Raw genomic sequence first — 14008 nt, forward strand, 5'->3', positions numbered from 1 at the left:
AGGTCCTCTGGGATTAAACATTCATTTTAAAACATTAACGGCTCTCACATGATGACAAAGTCCATCCATTTAGCAGCGAAAATGGAAATGTTACAGCGAACGTCCGACCCTTGCCACCATCCATCTCTGATACACAAAAGGGGCGCCCTGTATAAGCACACAGCTATTTCAGTGTTATGCTTCTGACCGTTTGTTTTCCATCGTCTGAACAGTGAGGTGCTGACAGGCGTAACCTATTCTATTATTAGCTCAATAAAAGTCCAGTTTAATGCGCCACAGGGAGATATTCCATCAGGACAGTGACAGCCAGACCTTTTCACGGGATATAGGGGAAATTTTCCGCCTGACTGGAACAATCTAGGAAACATAAAAAGCCAGCGACCAGAAATATGTGCTCCAAAGGAAGCAGAGCCATATAGACTTCGGCGGCATTCCTGAGCGCCGATTAAACGCTGCCGTCTCCCTGAGCATCGTAACAACCGTGATAGCGGGGAGAAAACTCATCAGTGTGGCCCCTCTGAAAGCAAACATCCCAACTAATGCCTGGCCTGTTGTTGTGGCACCGCTGAGATCCTCCGCAAAGCCGCCACAGTGGGCGAGGAGGTTCACACAGACGTAACCGCGCATAAAGCACATTTGAAACCTCTGGTCTAACACAGACATGTGGCTCTGGATGAAGTATATAGTATCAGTCCATCTATGATTTGGATGCTGTCATCTTATTTCACCTAGACTACATGATGAGTGTGTGATATGGAAAGGTAGAGTGTGGTTAAATAACATAAGGCCCCAGTGTGTCTTCTGGGCCTATACAGAGAGCTGTAGTCACCCACCTTCAGAAAACCTATTAGAGTAAGTGGCAGTTCTCAGAATATAAATATGCCAGAGTTAATGGAACAGCTGACAGTCTATTCTGGGGCCTGATCGCTCACCGGGGCTGGGGGAGGAGGGAGGAGGGGAGGAGAAAGGAGCTGTGTGAGCAGTAGCTCCCCCACCACCGAACAACTGAGTCAATTTCTGCTCCTGGAATGAGGTTATCCCAAGGGCCTCTCGGAGATCGTAGTGCCTCAAGCAAAAGTGTGTGCTTCGTGGGAGGGTGGTGGTGGTGGGGGGTATTTGTGTGTGTTCGGGGTGGGAGTGGGAGGGGGGCGTCACGCGTGTGACAGGCAGGTGTATGTGTCAGAGACAATGATCTAGAAGCCTTATTTTTCCAGATACATCCTCATAGAAATGAGGCATCAGTAAATCTGCTACCACTTCCGCTCTCATCCAGCGGTTTAGTCTCCTGCCCCGCGTTATGGGACACATTAAAGCACAACTACAGTATTTATCATCAAAGCAAGCACAGATATTAGAGTGAACATGCTGCTTGATGTCCTTTTTGTGGATTCACAGTCGTACTCAGTAGCTCGCACACGCTCCACATGTCTTACCTGGGTGTTGATTCTGATCGCTCCAATGGAGGGAATTTCAAAGTAGTATCCTGAAGAAGAAGAAGAGCAAGAGGATCAATACACTTTTCCAACAGAAAGCTCGCGTGCAGCACGCCTCGACACAGGTACATGCACGCATCATATTCTGCGGACATTTCCAAGAATTACAGAGAACGCGTTGTGTTCAAAAGTGATCCATCTGCAGACAGGAGCATAATCTCTCCACGTTATTAGCTACATGTAATGGCATCATCTCCAGCTGATGATGATGGGTCACGCAGGCGTGATTAGAGCGTGTGGCCGCTGACCCTTTTACACTCGTGGCAGTGCTGTGGGATGTAAATGTGGAGGCTCACAGGGAATGCTGAGCCCCAGGCAACGCTGCTGCTGCTGATTAGGAATGGAGGAGAATGACCGACTGGGTCAATAACCATGCCGCTCCCCAAGTTATTAAAGCCATGAGTGTTTATACAAAGAGCCGTGAAATGGAGGCGGCATCCTCGGAATGTTAAGCGGCAGAGATAACTTTCATTATTTTGATACATTATGCAGTTTTTCCACAGCATTGAAATGTTCCCTCTCTGTCTCATTCATTAGCACGTGTGTGGAGGCAGGCGCCATGTCAGTTGCTCACATTGGCGCACACACACACACACACACACACACACACACACACACACACACACACACACACACACACACACACACACACACACACAAGATACACACGTCACAGCTATTTGTTCTAGTTTTGTTCAGAGAAGTTGCTTGTCCCAGTGCATTAGCATGTGACAGCTAAGAGTTGAGGAGAGGAAAACGAAAGGAGTAAAATGATACTGTGATGTAAATCTCCGCAGGTTAGCGTTCGGATCAATTATGAACTTAATCTATATGCCATTTCTTAGTAAAACCCCATTTACATAATGTCTCGGCACTCTTCAGGTCCTCAAACATCATCTTCAGATTTGTGAAGTAATCTGGGTCCATTTTGAACCGACTACTGATACTACTGTATATTTGTATTATCATATAACCCGAGTCCAGTAGCTTCATCACATAGAAACAGATATGAAAGATATAAATATCTTTCCTATCTGTTTCTATGTGATGAAGCTACTGGACTCGGGATAAATAAAAAATCACTAATAAACTGTATCATCTGCTTTTCATTCCAACACTAAACAGGCTCTAAAGAATCTAGTGTTTATGTAAAGTAAATGCTCTGCTGTGTCAATATAAGGCTGCAGTTCCCTCCTACGTATACCAGCATGCTCCACTTTCTATTCATACCCGGTTTTCTTATCTCACTGAGACAAAGTAAATGTGTGAAGCTAATTTCAAGGTGTGCTTTACGTTACTTCTCTTTCTCTTCCTATTGATGGCCATCGTGAATTCACGAGATATTTTATTTCTCGCTTCGGATTAAATGCGGCGGTGTGCTGGTATTAGGATGATCGATGCAGTGTTATCCTTTCTCTGCTTTTATCCTCCATTTCACCTGTTTTTCCAAGATAACTTTCTTTTCTGTCTTGGATGCTGTTGCGGCGCCCGTGAGAGAGCACGGAGAAACGGTTTCTTTGTCCTCGGAGTCACAGAGAGGTTACGTTCTTCCCGGAATTGCAGCTCAAGTGAGTCAACATCTCCAAGTGGTCTAGGAGTTGTGTATGTTTGCGTTGGTACTGTGTTTTGTCAAACTTGTGCGCGTCACGGGTGAAGGGTTAGGGCCTGGAAGTGTCAGGGAGCTGGCTCTGCTGGAGTGAGATACCAACGAGTAATAAGTACTGAAGATATGAGAGGACAGATCCATTGAGGCTGGTGTGTCAACGCTATTGTCTTATGCTGGCATAGACTTTAGTACCATGGTAATCACTGCAGTCGTGAACAGAGCGTGTTGGCACAGAGGCATAATCCTGGACTTTCCCCGGGCCTGACAGGGAGATGGCACGGTAATCATTCTTCTACCAGACTCCTCCTGCTAATTAATAACAACTTCTGGGGAGATAGTTGTGAAGCACTTGGCTCCACTGGCAATAAGCTAATCAGCTGACAGCTAAAGCCTTCATAAAGGAGCAGCTTCAGATAAACGCAGAGAAACAACATTAAATCAAGCCACAAAAGACAGGAAGAGGAGTTTAAGAAAATAACTGTGCTCCAAACTGAGCGTGGCGACCGCAGCGAGTCGGGGTGGGCTTTTATGAGCCAAGATGAAATTGGTGCAGACAAAGTGAAGAACAGAAAGGCCGCCCGAGTCTTATGAGCTGTCAGGCCGTCGGCCAGGGCCTGTTTGCTGCTAAAATATTCAAAGAATAACTCAATACCGGACTGAATGTAGAGTCTTGATCTTATTTTCTAGACGAAAGTTTGAAGCCAGTTTCACCTCTGATCACAGACAGCACCAGTGATGGATGTTACACTGGGATCAGTGATGTTAATGTCCATGACTGCGGCAAGATGCGATGTTAAACCCCACAACGCCACAAAAACAACAAAGGTGTTTTTACATACTGCTTAATATAGAAATATGTAAAATGTTACATGACAACAAAGCATCTCAATTTATTCCATTTAATTTGAAAAATAATCCATTTCATTTGAAACATAGTTTGAGGAATTACGGTACGTTCTGATTACAACAACCGTTGCAGTGAGATTTCTTCTTTTATTTCAATGTTTTCTGAGTCAACCAACGTTTCTGATGACACACTGGTTCGCCTTTGCGTGAGTGATATCACTTTTGGACGGCACAATCACTGTCAATACTGCCAGATGACTCGTTTCAGCTGCTCTTTGCTGGAGGGGTTTCATTGTTCTACCTTCAGTTTTAAAAACACTCCTGAGGTTTTCTGTTGGACTCATGTCTGGGGGGCTTGGCCAAGTCCTAGCTCACACGCTCCTTTAAAAAACGTTTGCATAGTTGTCGCAGTGTGCTTGTAATCACTATTATGCTGGGGAATTCCTGTCCTGCCACTCGTCTAGATACCAGGAGTAATCTCTTCATTCAGTGATTGTGTAAACACACTTGCATTAGTAGTGCCATCTATCTGTATCCACGCTTCACGGTCAGCACCATGTGGTCACTATGGAAGCTGCCGGACACCATCTGATGAAAACCAAACTATTTTTGTTTCCCTTCAACAAAGGCTGCGCTGCCAAAATTCACCAGGCTTCTTTCCATGTTCCTTGGCATAGTTTAATGTTGCAAATGTTTTCTTGTTGGACACTGTCCATAGGGCTTTAAGCACCGGCTGAGCAGTCACTGAAACACCAGTTTCCACAGATAATCGTTATGCCAACTCAGCAGAACCTCTCGGCCCATTTTTCTGTAAAAGGTTTTGAAAGTGGTAAGTTTTCTGTGGTGTCACTTTTTCATCGCCAGCTACTGCGTCTCCTGTTATTGGTAATAAAGCTTTTCCTAGACATCCTGCCTGTGTTGTGACTTGTATTCAGTGGCTTAATGCTGCTCTTATAATTAGCCACATCTTCATGTGTCATTCACAAAATTAGTAAAGCTGCAGCTTTCACTTGTGTGCATAAACACTGGGATTTAGATGAGAGACAAACTGTGGTGGGTCAAACATGAACTTTAAAGACACTTAGTTTCCGAAATAGTATATAACCTGTTTTAATTTTTTAATTAATTGAAGACTGAGAGGAAATTGCATTCCCCACTTCACAATGTGAGTGGATGTATCATGGAAGAATGTGTCTATTGATAAACTCCTAAACTCAGCACATTAACTGTGTTGCTTAAGCCCGACTTTGACATGTTAATGTGACACGAGGAGCTCTGGATCAAACCGCAGACCATGCAACATCTGGAGTCATGGCTGCTTCCTATATACAAAGAATACGTTTATCCACTCACCTTTGTTAGCACACGCGATCCACTGCAAAGGGGTAACATCATAGTTGTGCTGGCCGACAGAGAAGGTGAAAACACGAACCTGGTGGAGAAAAAAAAATAATCACATGAAGGAAACTTATATTAGACCTAATAAAGAATCAAAACTGCCAAGAAACAAAATTGCTGCGCGGAGAACATTATCAGAGCAAAACAACACCCCACAAAGCTGCTCGATCACACAAATGATTAATACTGGTGAGACAGTGACATCCGGACATTTAGGGATGGATGCGACAACAGGACATGGACAAAGACACAAACTTAGCAGATGATATAGTGGCTGTAATATTACAGGATCCGATGATAAAGGCTAAGTGAGAGCTGCTGGCGGCCGCAGCAAAAGCGACAAAAGACAGATAAACAGAGAAAGAAAGAGAAATTGATCGGAAAATGGAACAGGGTTGACAAAACAAAACACAAAAAGTCCGGCCATAATGGAAGCGCAGAAAGCTCGGAGCCTCGGAAGGGGCATCTGACAGCTTAACTAACAGCAACTGCCTGAGCGCTAATGAGACGATGTCAGCAAAAAACACGGGGCGGGGAGGGAAAAGGCACTCCTTAGACAGTCTCTGGACATGCATGATCACTTGAGCGGGGAGAGCAAGTCAATGGAAACATAACAGCCTTGTAGGGACACACTCACTGTTTTGTTGGGCCAGTTGTACTTCTCGAAGATGTCCTGGGCTCGGTCCTCGCCGCCATCTGTAAACATCATTATCATCTTATTGCAGTTGGCCCTCGGGGCACTGCTCTCCTGTGGCAGATGAAGAGACACACGGGCAAAGAAAGAAAGAAAGAAAGGAAAACAAGGCAGGGTTAAAGAAAATGTAAGAAAGGTGAGGATGCCAGAACATCAAGTCCTTTCACAGAAAACTACACGGAAGACAGCGCGTAACTATTTATAATGTTGTAAGCAGATAGAAGTGTTTATAACTGTACCCATGAGGGGAGGCTGGGATGTGCGGCGCAATATGTTTATTTGTCTCCATTTCCATATATTATTTCCACGCGCCATTCTTTCTCTTCTCTTCCTACATGTTGTGGCAACAGATTCATCTAATCCACTCTTAGCTTTCATTCTTAGCATTTCATCACACATTTATAGATTCCTCAGTTGGCAGGCGCAGGCTTCCTCATATTAGCATAATTTTAGAATTGCCTCTCAAGTATACAACATTATTCTAGCATTAAATCTGGTTGTCTCTGAAGCACTTTCACAACCATTTCCATGCCTCTCCTCACCCCCCACCCCACCCACCTCCTGAACACCAGCTGCCATTGACATGCAGACCAGCAGCGCGTATATCTGACAAGATTCTAATAAAGATAAATAATATAGCGCCAATTACATATTTCTACCATGCTTCTGTCACCAATCACGGCGCCGAGGCTGCTACAGACAGCGATTAAAAGGGACATTTTATTTCTCATTCTGCCGGCGAAAGGGAGGGTGGCGGGACACTTGGCTCCGTTCCTCGGAGCCCACCAGAGGAATATAAAGTGTCTGTGGCTGATCTCCTCTGGGCCGCGCTCATCAATCATCCCATCAGAGCCCATTAGGGTGGCAGTCTCCTAAAATACACAGCAGCATACGGAGCTGAGGCAGCACCTGTGTCGAGAGCACGTGGACCCCTGCTGCTGCCGACAGACCTCACCACGGAGCTGGCTGCTGCAAAAGCTAGCGTCACTTCATTGCAACGGCAATTATAATCAGGCCCACCGTCAACAACGACAGTGCTCTGGAACTGTCTCGTGCAAACCTATTGATTGGATTAGGACGTGAGCCTGGTACTCTGATAGGACGAATGATAGCACGCTGGAGCTAACGCACGTTAGCGTCTTAGTGCTCATGCATTCAAATTCATACAAGGATTGTATTTCCCTGAAAGCTTTCTGGGCTCTTACATTGAGAAGCTGTTCAAAGGCGAATGTGAAGCCAGACTTGTAATCCGTCGTTCCTTTGGCTTGCATGTGCATGACGGCTTCCTTGAAGATCTTCTTGTTCCGAACATTGGCTTGGACCAAAGTCCTGAAGCATGGGACGACAGCATCTGCCTTTTCATTGAACTAGAAGGCGACATATGAAGACGCAGATGAGTGCACAGACAATACATTGGCTTTTCTTTTCAAAAATACTTTCAAAAAAATTAAAATGCGCTGTATGATTGTGTCATTTTTCGTGCGGTGGGATGCAGACGTGGGTGTGTGCAGATGTAAGCCGCCCTGCTACTCTCTCGCTGGCAGTAAACACTAGTAATTACAATTCCACACAAAGAACAGGTGCGCCTGAAAACACCAGTGCAATACACCGAGCAGAAACCCAGCCAAGGTAATATCATCTGTCTCATCTCATCCACCAAATTAGCCTAAACCTGTGCATGTGTGTTTGTGTGTGTATGCGGCGTACTAGCGTGCAGTGTCTATGCGTGATCGCAGTATTAGCAGCGATGCCGGTAATAGCACGTTTCGAATGCGGTTTCTTCTTGAAGGTCAACGTCACAATCTACTGACATTTTCCAGCAGATTGATGTAAAACGTTGTGTGTGAGAAAAGCTGACATTTCTCATGGGTTAGGTGTTGTTTCATATTTAAACCGGGAGACAAACATATGCAATATTCATCACAGTCACTTCTTAAAATGTTAGGAAATACAGTACCGATCAGCCACAACATTAAAACCACGCCCTCAAAAGGTTCACAGATGTGTGCAGACACAAAATTAGGTGTTTAATGATTTTTTTTTTTTAGTTCAGTTTAAATAATAATTAACTGCAAGTTTCTGTAAGCCCTCACTTTCTTTACAGGGGTGAAAATCAGATGCGTTCCCACCCAGATTACCATGCTCATTTCTTGCTCTTAGAGCCGGGATTTAGAGGCATACAGTGGCTAAGAGCGATGGATTATGAGGGATTACTTAAGGGAGTCTAAACACAGAGCCACCACACCGAGGCAAGTGGACAAGTGTCTGTGTGTCCGCGTGCGCAAACCAGTGTGTGTTGCAGCAAACTAGAAAAGCGTTAATATTCTCCTACACATCAGTCCTAATAGAAAATGTGGCAATCAGCAGAGAGTGAAAGAGACAGAGGAGCACAATCCCACACGGACGACGGTGATGCAGGGAGAGCAAACACGGCTATAATGAGGGAACTGCACGGTTTCCACTATAAGCAAACAACTGGGAGCAGAATGAGTACACTGCTCCACTAGCTGACTCCCTGCATGATTATCACCTGCTTAATGAATAACATAAACATTAGTGTTTGTGTGGCTTCCAGGAGTGAGTTGTATCATTAATAGCAAGCTTCTCCTTACCCTGGCCACGTTCACGTAGTCGTCATCCGACAGAGTGTCCAGCATCTCCACAACGGAGGTCTTCATGAGCTTCAGCGTGAGTCCGCTGACACTTCCGCTCCTGCAGGCAAGAAGGAATAAAACACTTAGAGGCTCAAATAACGTGAAGACAGGTTGAAATTCTGAGAATCATTTCCATATTTCTGGACATACGTTCAATCTACAGACAGATTCATGTCACGGAATAAATTTAAATAAAAGTTACAAGATGAGCAGCCATCACCTTCCTATAACTTTAGCCTCAGACCAACAGGTGGCACTAGCACCCTTTGAAGGAGATGCACTCTCCAGCCAGGGGGGAAAGTTGAAAAAAGAAAAAAAAAAAGAGCAAAATACTCACACGTCCACAATGATGACCATGTCCTTTGGAGACGATGCACCTTGGATATACCTGTACAAAAGACACAAAGGGCAAGCTTTAATTTGGTCCCATAATCTCTGTAAATTGCACCAAAGAAAGAAGCCAAAGTCACAATGAGCCGAGCAGCGATAATATGGCGCAGCCGCGGCTGAGGCCACTTAAGCTACGGAATACTGAAAAAGGCTTATGTGCTTAGAAGAGTTAATAAGTTGCTATATACTTCAGTGTTGGCTGCAGCTACTGTAGCCTGACTTCAACGTAGATATCCCTCTTTACCAAATAACAATGTCTACTCTAAATAATTACTGCATAAGCCAAAGTAATTACCAGTTTTACGGTCTAAGTATATAATAACACATTTAGTACAATGGTCGGCACCACAAAGGCCATCACTGCAGAGATAGCCCTCTGAAAGGACTCGATGGGTCTGAAAGGCGTGAAAAATAAAAACATCTTTCACTCTGCATCAACAGAGGACTGATGCAATTGTTAGTCAGCACCAATGGGCTGATTGCTATTTTCACAAGAGCTCAAATGAGAAAAGCTTTGGATATTCAGACGGTAAAACCTTTATACTAATATAAATATTTATATAACGTCCAACATTAGCCAGTTCTTTATGTCTGTTGTGATGCCACTGATATAACACCACGAGGCCACCGCACATTTTACTTTAAACATGTGATGTTACATACGTTTGATTTCCAACATCATCGAAGAGGATTTTCCCAATCAACTGTTATTTTGCTGTAATGAAGCAACCTACCTCAAACTGTTTTACTTCGCGGTTTAAGATCATAATTATTTCAACAAATAATTAGACACGCTGCAATTACGTGATGAAATAGACATTTTAGGAGCTAAAATTATGCTTTAATTCCCTTTTAGGATAAGAACTGACATCTAAAAGAGCTGTTAATTATTTGATTTGATGTCGTTAAACCTCATGCGTCATAGTGGTGATTCAGTCTGATGTGCTTTATATTTAGCAACTTGAAATTCATGTAAACTTGTCAGGGAGCAGCCTGAGCGGTCTTGACCCGCGTTGAGCCTGCGCTGAGCTAAGAGCTTTCAGTAAAATGAGAAAGCTGGCATTCTGTTCCTTTGATGACTCATCAGTTGGGCGTCAAACACATTATTTACTCTGGCGGTCCTTTTATTGAGGGGAAGTACAAGCTGCTTAAGACCATTATGCCTCAGCTGCCAAGCAAATTCTAAAATAGGGCCACGGGGGTCTGTGTGTGCGCCCGCCGCCGCGCAGCGTAGGCCAACGAGAGACAGCGCTGAGCTAGGTAGCCAGGCAACCTGTGTCCTGCACATAAACGTCTGTCCAATGTTGATAGAGGATGACATACAGAGGGAAAGCAAAAATCCCCTCTGCGTCTTCCAGCGGCAATTAAATTCACATTAACGCGATACAAAGAAGGTAAGAGATTGATGGACATTATAGGCTTTTTTCTATGGCACGCGGGGAAGGAGGAGGAGGAGGGAGTAAAATATGAGTCCTAGTTTGACATTCTGAGGAGTGAGCGGGCGAGCAGTTAGCAGACGTCTTAGGCAGAGGCAGAGCAATCATCAGAGGTCTCTCTTTGCTGATTATCAGCCATTCCGTTGAGTGTGGAGAGAAGCCAGCTGCCCGTGGGCCAGAAAGGCTCTTTTCTTATGCTCGGCCAAGCTGATACGGACGCGGAGCATCGGAGCCCCAGTAGGCTACGCCATTGCTCCCCCCTCACTGGCAGGAGTCACTCCAACCTGCAGAGGACGACCCCTGACTCGCGTTGAGGCGGCGTCTCTCAGGGCACCACGACGTTTTTCGGACACAAGCGGGACTCTGCTCCGCTCAACCCCCACCCCACCCCAGAAGGAACGGCGACCGTGCACCAGCGCCGCCTCTCAAGAGGTCGATTAAATGAGCATGCCCAGAGTTAACACAGGCAAAAATGCATGAGTGTGTAAGAGAGTTGGAGGAGGAGGAAGGAGAATCCAATTATTTTCAATAATAAAGAATGCCACATCAAAGGTAGAACTTCCGCAGCTCTCCACAACTGTGTGGTATATGAAATCAGGTCTGGAACCATGAGGCATATTGGCATGCATGACTTTTATCAATTTAATTACTGAAATCTTAATTTGAGGCAGCGCGAGGCAGAGGAGGAGAGAGCCGAGACTCCACACAGTGGGGGCTGCTTTCTCTTGAGCGGATGGGGTTTGTGAAAGCAATCATTGATGCAGGACTGAAACTCAGTCAAAATGTGGCCCACGTCTCCACAGCCTCGGGCTTGCGGACGGAGACACCCCGTCTAGAGATTGAACGAGGGTCATTTGGTGACGGCTGCAGGATTTCATTAACTTCTGCGGCCACTCCGTTTCTCATAGAGGAGAATAGTCCTTTAATGGGACTTCAAGTTATTTTGAAGGGGCTAAATGTTAATTATAAGGCAATGCAGACTTGTATTACTCAGTCATTATAGGTCGTCTTCAGCTGCACCGATGTAAAACCTCACAATGGAGGCACTGCGCAAGCAGTGGCCCTAAAATACGCTGAGAAAATATTACTTTCAAGACGATCATTTCTCCCTAACTGTGAAAGAGGCAGCATTGATCAGCAGTAATGGGCTTTAAGAAGAATGTGTGAGCAGTGATGGAGTAAGGAAGAGTAACACATGAGCCAGGATAGCGTCACTCAACAGTGGAGCTATAGTGCTGCCATGGCTGATCCTCCACACTGATTGTCTTGGCGTATTAGCACCACTTTCTTTTTCTGCCTTCCCACTGCCTGGGGTACAATTGAATTTCCTCTATGCCTCTGAGCAGAGAACATCAGGATCAGAGAGGATGGAGTCAAGGATTTTCAGTCTCCGGGCTGATACGCGGTTCTGCGGTTTTTGACAGATAAAAATCATGAATTGAGTCCGGTATCAGAGTATAATTCTCCACATTTTGACTCATGGATCCAGATGTGTTGTTTCTGCATGGATTCCAGTCAGTAATTACCTCTCAGCTTCTGCCCACTGATGCCATTCTTTCCCTGTCATTACCCAGTCTCCTGCGTGCCAAGGCCAGGTGACAAGCAGATGGGCCTGGCTGGTGCTGAACAGAGCCCTGTCGCCCATTCTGTCCCCCCGCGACAAAACCATCAGCCAGCAGACACCACACCCCAGCCTGCAGCCTGCAGCCTCTCGGTCCACTCTCTGAAAGTTATGGTCCTGATCTCACCACCGACACTGAAACTTCTGAGATTGTGACAGCAATTCATTTCAGGACTCGCTATTGTATTTCTCATGGCAATATGTCAGTTGCTGTTTACTCCATGAGCAGCTCATTAGAGAAGGTGGACTGTGAAAGCTCTCCATCTGAGTCCAACTAGTGATGTACAGCCAGTTGCAATTTAATTGAGCTTGATTACACCCTGTGAAACACATTCAGGTATTTCATTTCCAGAAGACAAGGTCCAGCTAAAAACACATATAACTATGTGTTGCAGGGAAGCAATGCATTTATTTCTGACAATATATACACTGAGATCTATATGGAGATGTGTTATTTTATTTGGATCCAACGATCAACATAAGGTGACTACGTCAGAGGACATATTTCCAAAAACAAAGGTAAAAAGGAGTTGAGTTTTCTTTAAGATTTTTCACCATCCACGTTGATTCCTACTTAGCTGATTGGTGAGGAGGTTTTTTTTTTTACTAGGGACATGACTAGGGTCTGTTAGTATTACTCAGTCTGTTCAGATTAATCTAGGTGATACATTCTTTGAATGATGAATGGTTTTGTGACAACACGTTAACAGACACAAAACGCCTTCTCTGGCCAAAATGTGTGCACACATATTTCTGTCTATTCAGTTAGAACTGAAGAAGCAGCTTGGACGAGTGACGAAACATCTTCTAGACAACACAAATGGATCAAGCTGTCTTTGGGTCCTACGGTTTGAGGGGAGGGGCCTCTGTGGATCATCCCACAGACACTTGACCAGTTTGGGATCTAGTGAATTTGGAGGCCAGGTCAACACCTTGTGCTGTTCTTTGTGTTTTTTTTGTTCCTAAACTGTTTGTGTGTGTGTCTGTGTCAGGCTGCATCCTGCTGGGGATGGCTGCTGCCATCGTGGAGTGTCATTGCTATGGGGTGGGGGTGTGTGGTCTGTTATTTACTTTTCCGCTCAGTGGTCATAATGTTATGACGTATAAGTGGCCAATGCTTTTTTTTCATTTTGCTAAACATTAGAAAGCTTATAAATTGAAGAGCAAATCTGGAAACAGCAGCTGCGACTCGATAAAAAGAAAAAAAAAAAAAAAAAAAAAAAAAAAATCCAGAAAGCCATAATACGAATCACGTATGCCTCGATATAAACGTGTCCACACCATCACAAATCTGTGTGTCCACAATATGTACAATCAAGATAGAGAGTGTGTAACAGATGTGTGCTCTTTACGCTCAGGTGGAACGAGGCAGTGCTCTAAGTGAGAGGAGATTAAAACAGCAGCTCTCACAGCCGCCCCACCCATACAAACCACCGGCGTCGCCGCCACCGCCACCGCCACCGCCGCCCATACATCTAAAAGAAACGCATTATGCGAGCAATGAACACAATGACGCATTCTGCGTTGTGGTGATTGTATTTCGCCTCTTTTGTGGCAGTCTGGTAAAAGGAGTCTCATTGGAATTCATGAAATAGTTTTATCATGGCACGGCGCTGTAAAATCAATACATTAACTGCGCCGGGGGGGTAACTCTCTCAGGAGATTGTGTTTATGCACCCTGACCCATTCGACAAAGTGCTGTGCATTACATTTAAATCGGAGGAATTATTTGCCACGTACATTTCAGAGGCTTGCAATAGATACATGTAATGTGATACATGGAGGGCTGGGCTCATTGTACGGTGCTGCGTTATGTCTGCAGGACACTTTGTTGTACACTGAGTTGTGCGTCTTGACAGATGTCCACCCG

The 14008-nt window shown here is 44.9% G+C and overlaps 1 protein-coding gene across 4 annotated transcripts in view; it reads right to left on the reverse strand.

The window, feature by feature from the left end:
* cacna2d2a (calcium channel, voltage-dependent, alpha 2/delta subunit 2a) overlaps window positions 1–14008 on the reverse strand; it is a 146110-nt gene that overhangs the window by 17365 nt on the left and 114737 nt on the right. For all 4 annotated transcript variants that reach the window (XM_047584226.1, XM_047584224.1, XM_047584222.1 and 1 more), the window contains 6 exons: window positions 9029–9079; window positions 8650–8749; window positions 7243–7404; window positions 5981–6091; window positions 5299–5377; window positions 1434–1483 (listed from right to left, as the gene is read on the reverse strand). In XM_047584226.1, the coding sequence (XP_047440182.1) occupies window positions 1434–1483; window positions 5299–5377; window positions 5981–6091; window positions 7243–7404; window positions 8650–8749; window positions 9029–9079 (553 nt within the window). The remainder of the gene's footprint in view (window positions 1–1433; window positions 1484–5298; window positions 5378–5980; window positions 6092–7242; window positions 7405–8649; window positions 8750–9028; window positions 9080–14008) is intronic.

The sequence above is a fragment of the Mugil cephalus genome, chromosome 4 (genome assembly GCF_022458985.1).
Source record: "Mugil cephalus isolate CIBA_MC_2020 chromosome 4, CIBA_Mcephalus_1.1, whole genome shotgun sequence".
NCBI classification, from domain to species: domain Eukaryota; kingdom Metazoa; phylum Chordata; class Actinopteri; order Mugiliformes; family Mugilidae; genus Mugil; species Mugil cephalus.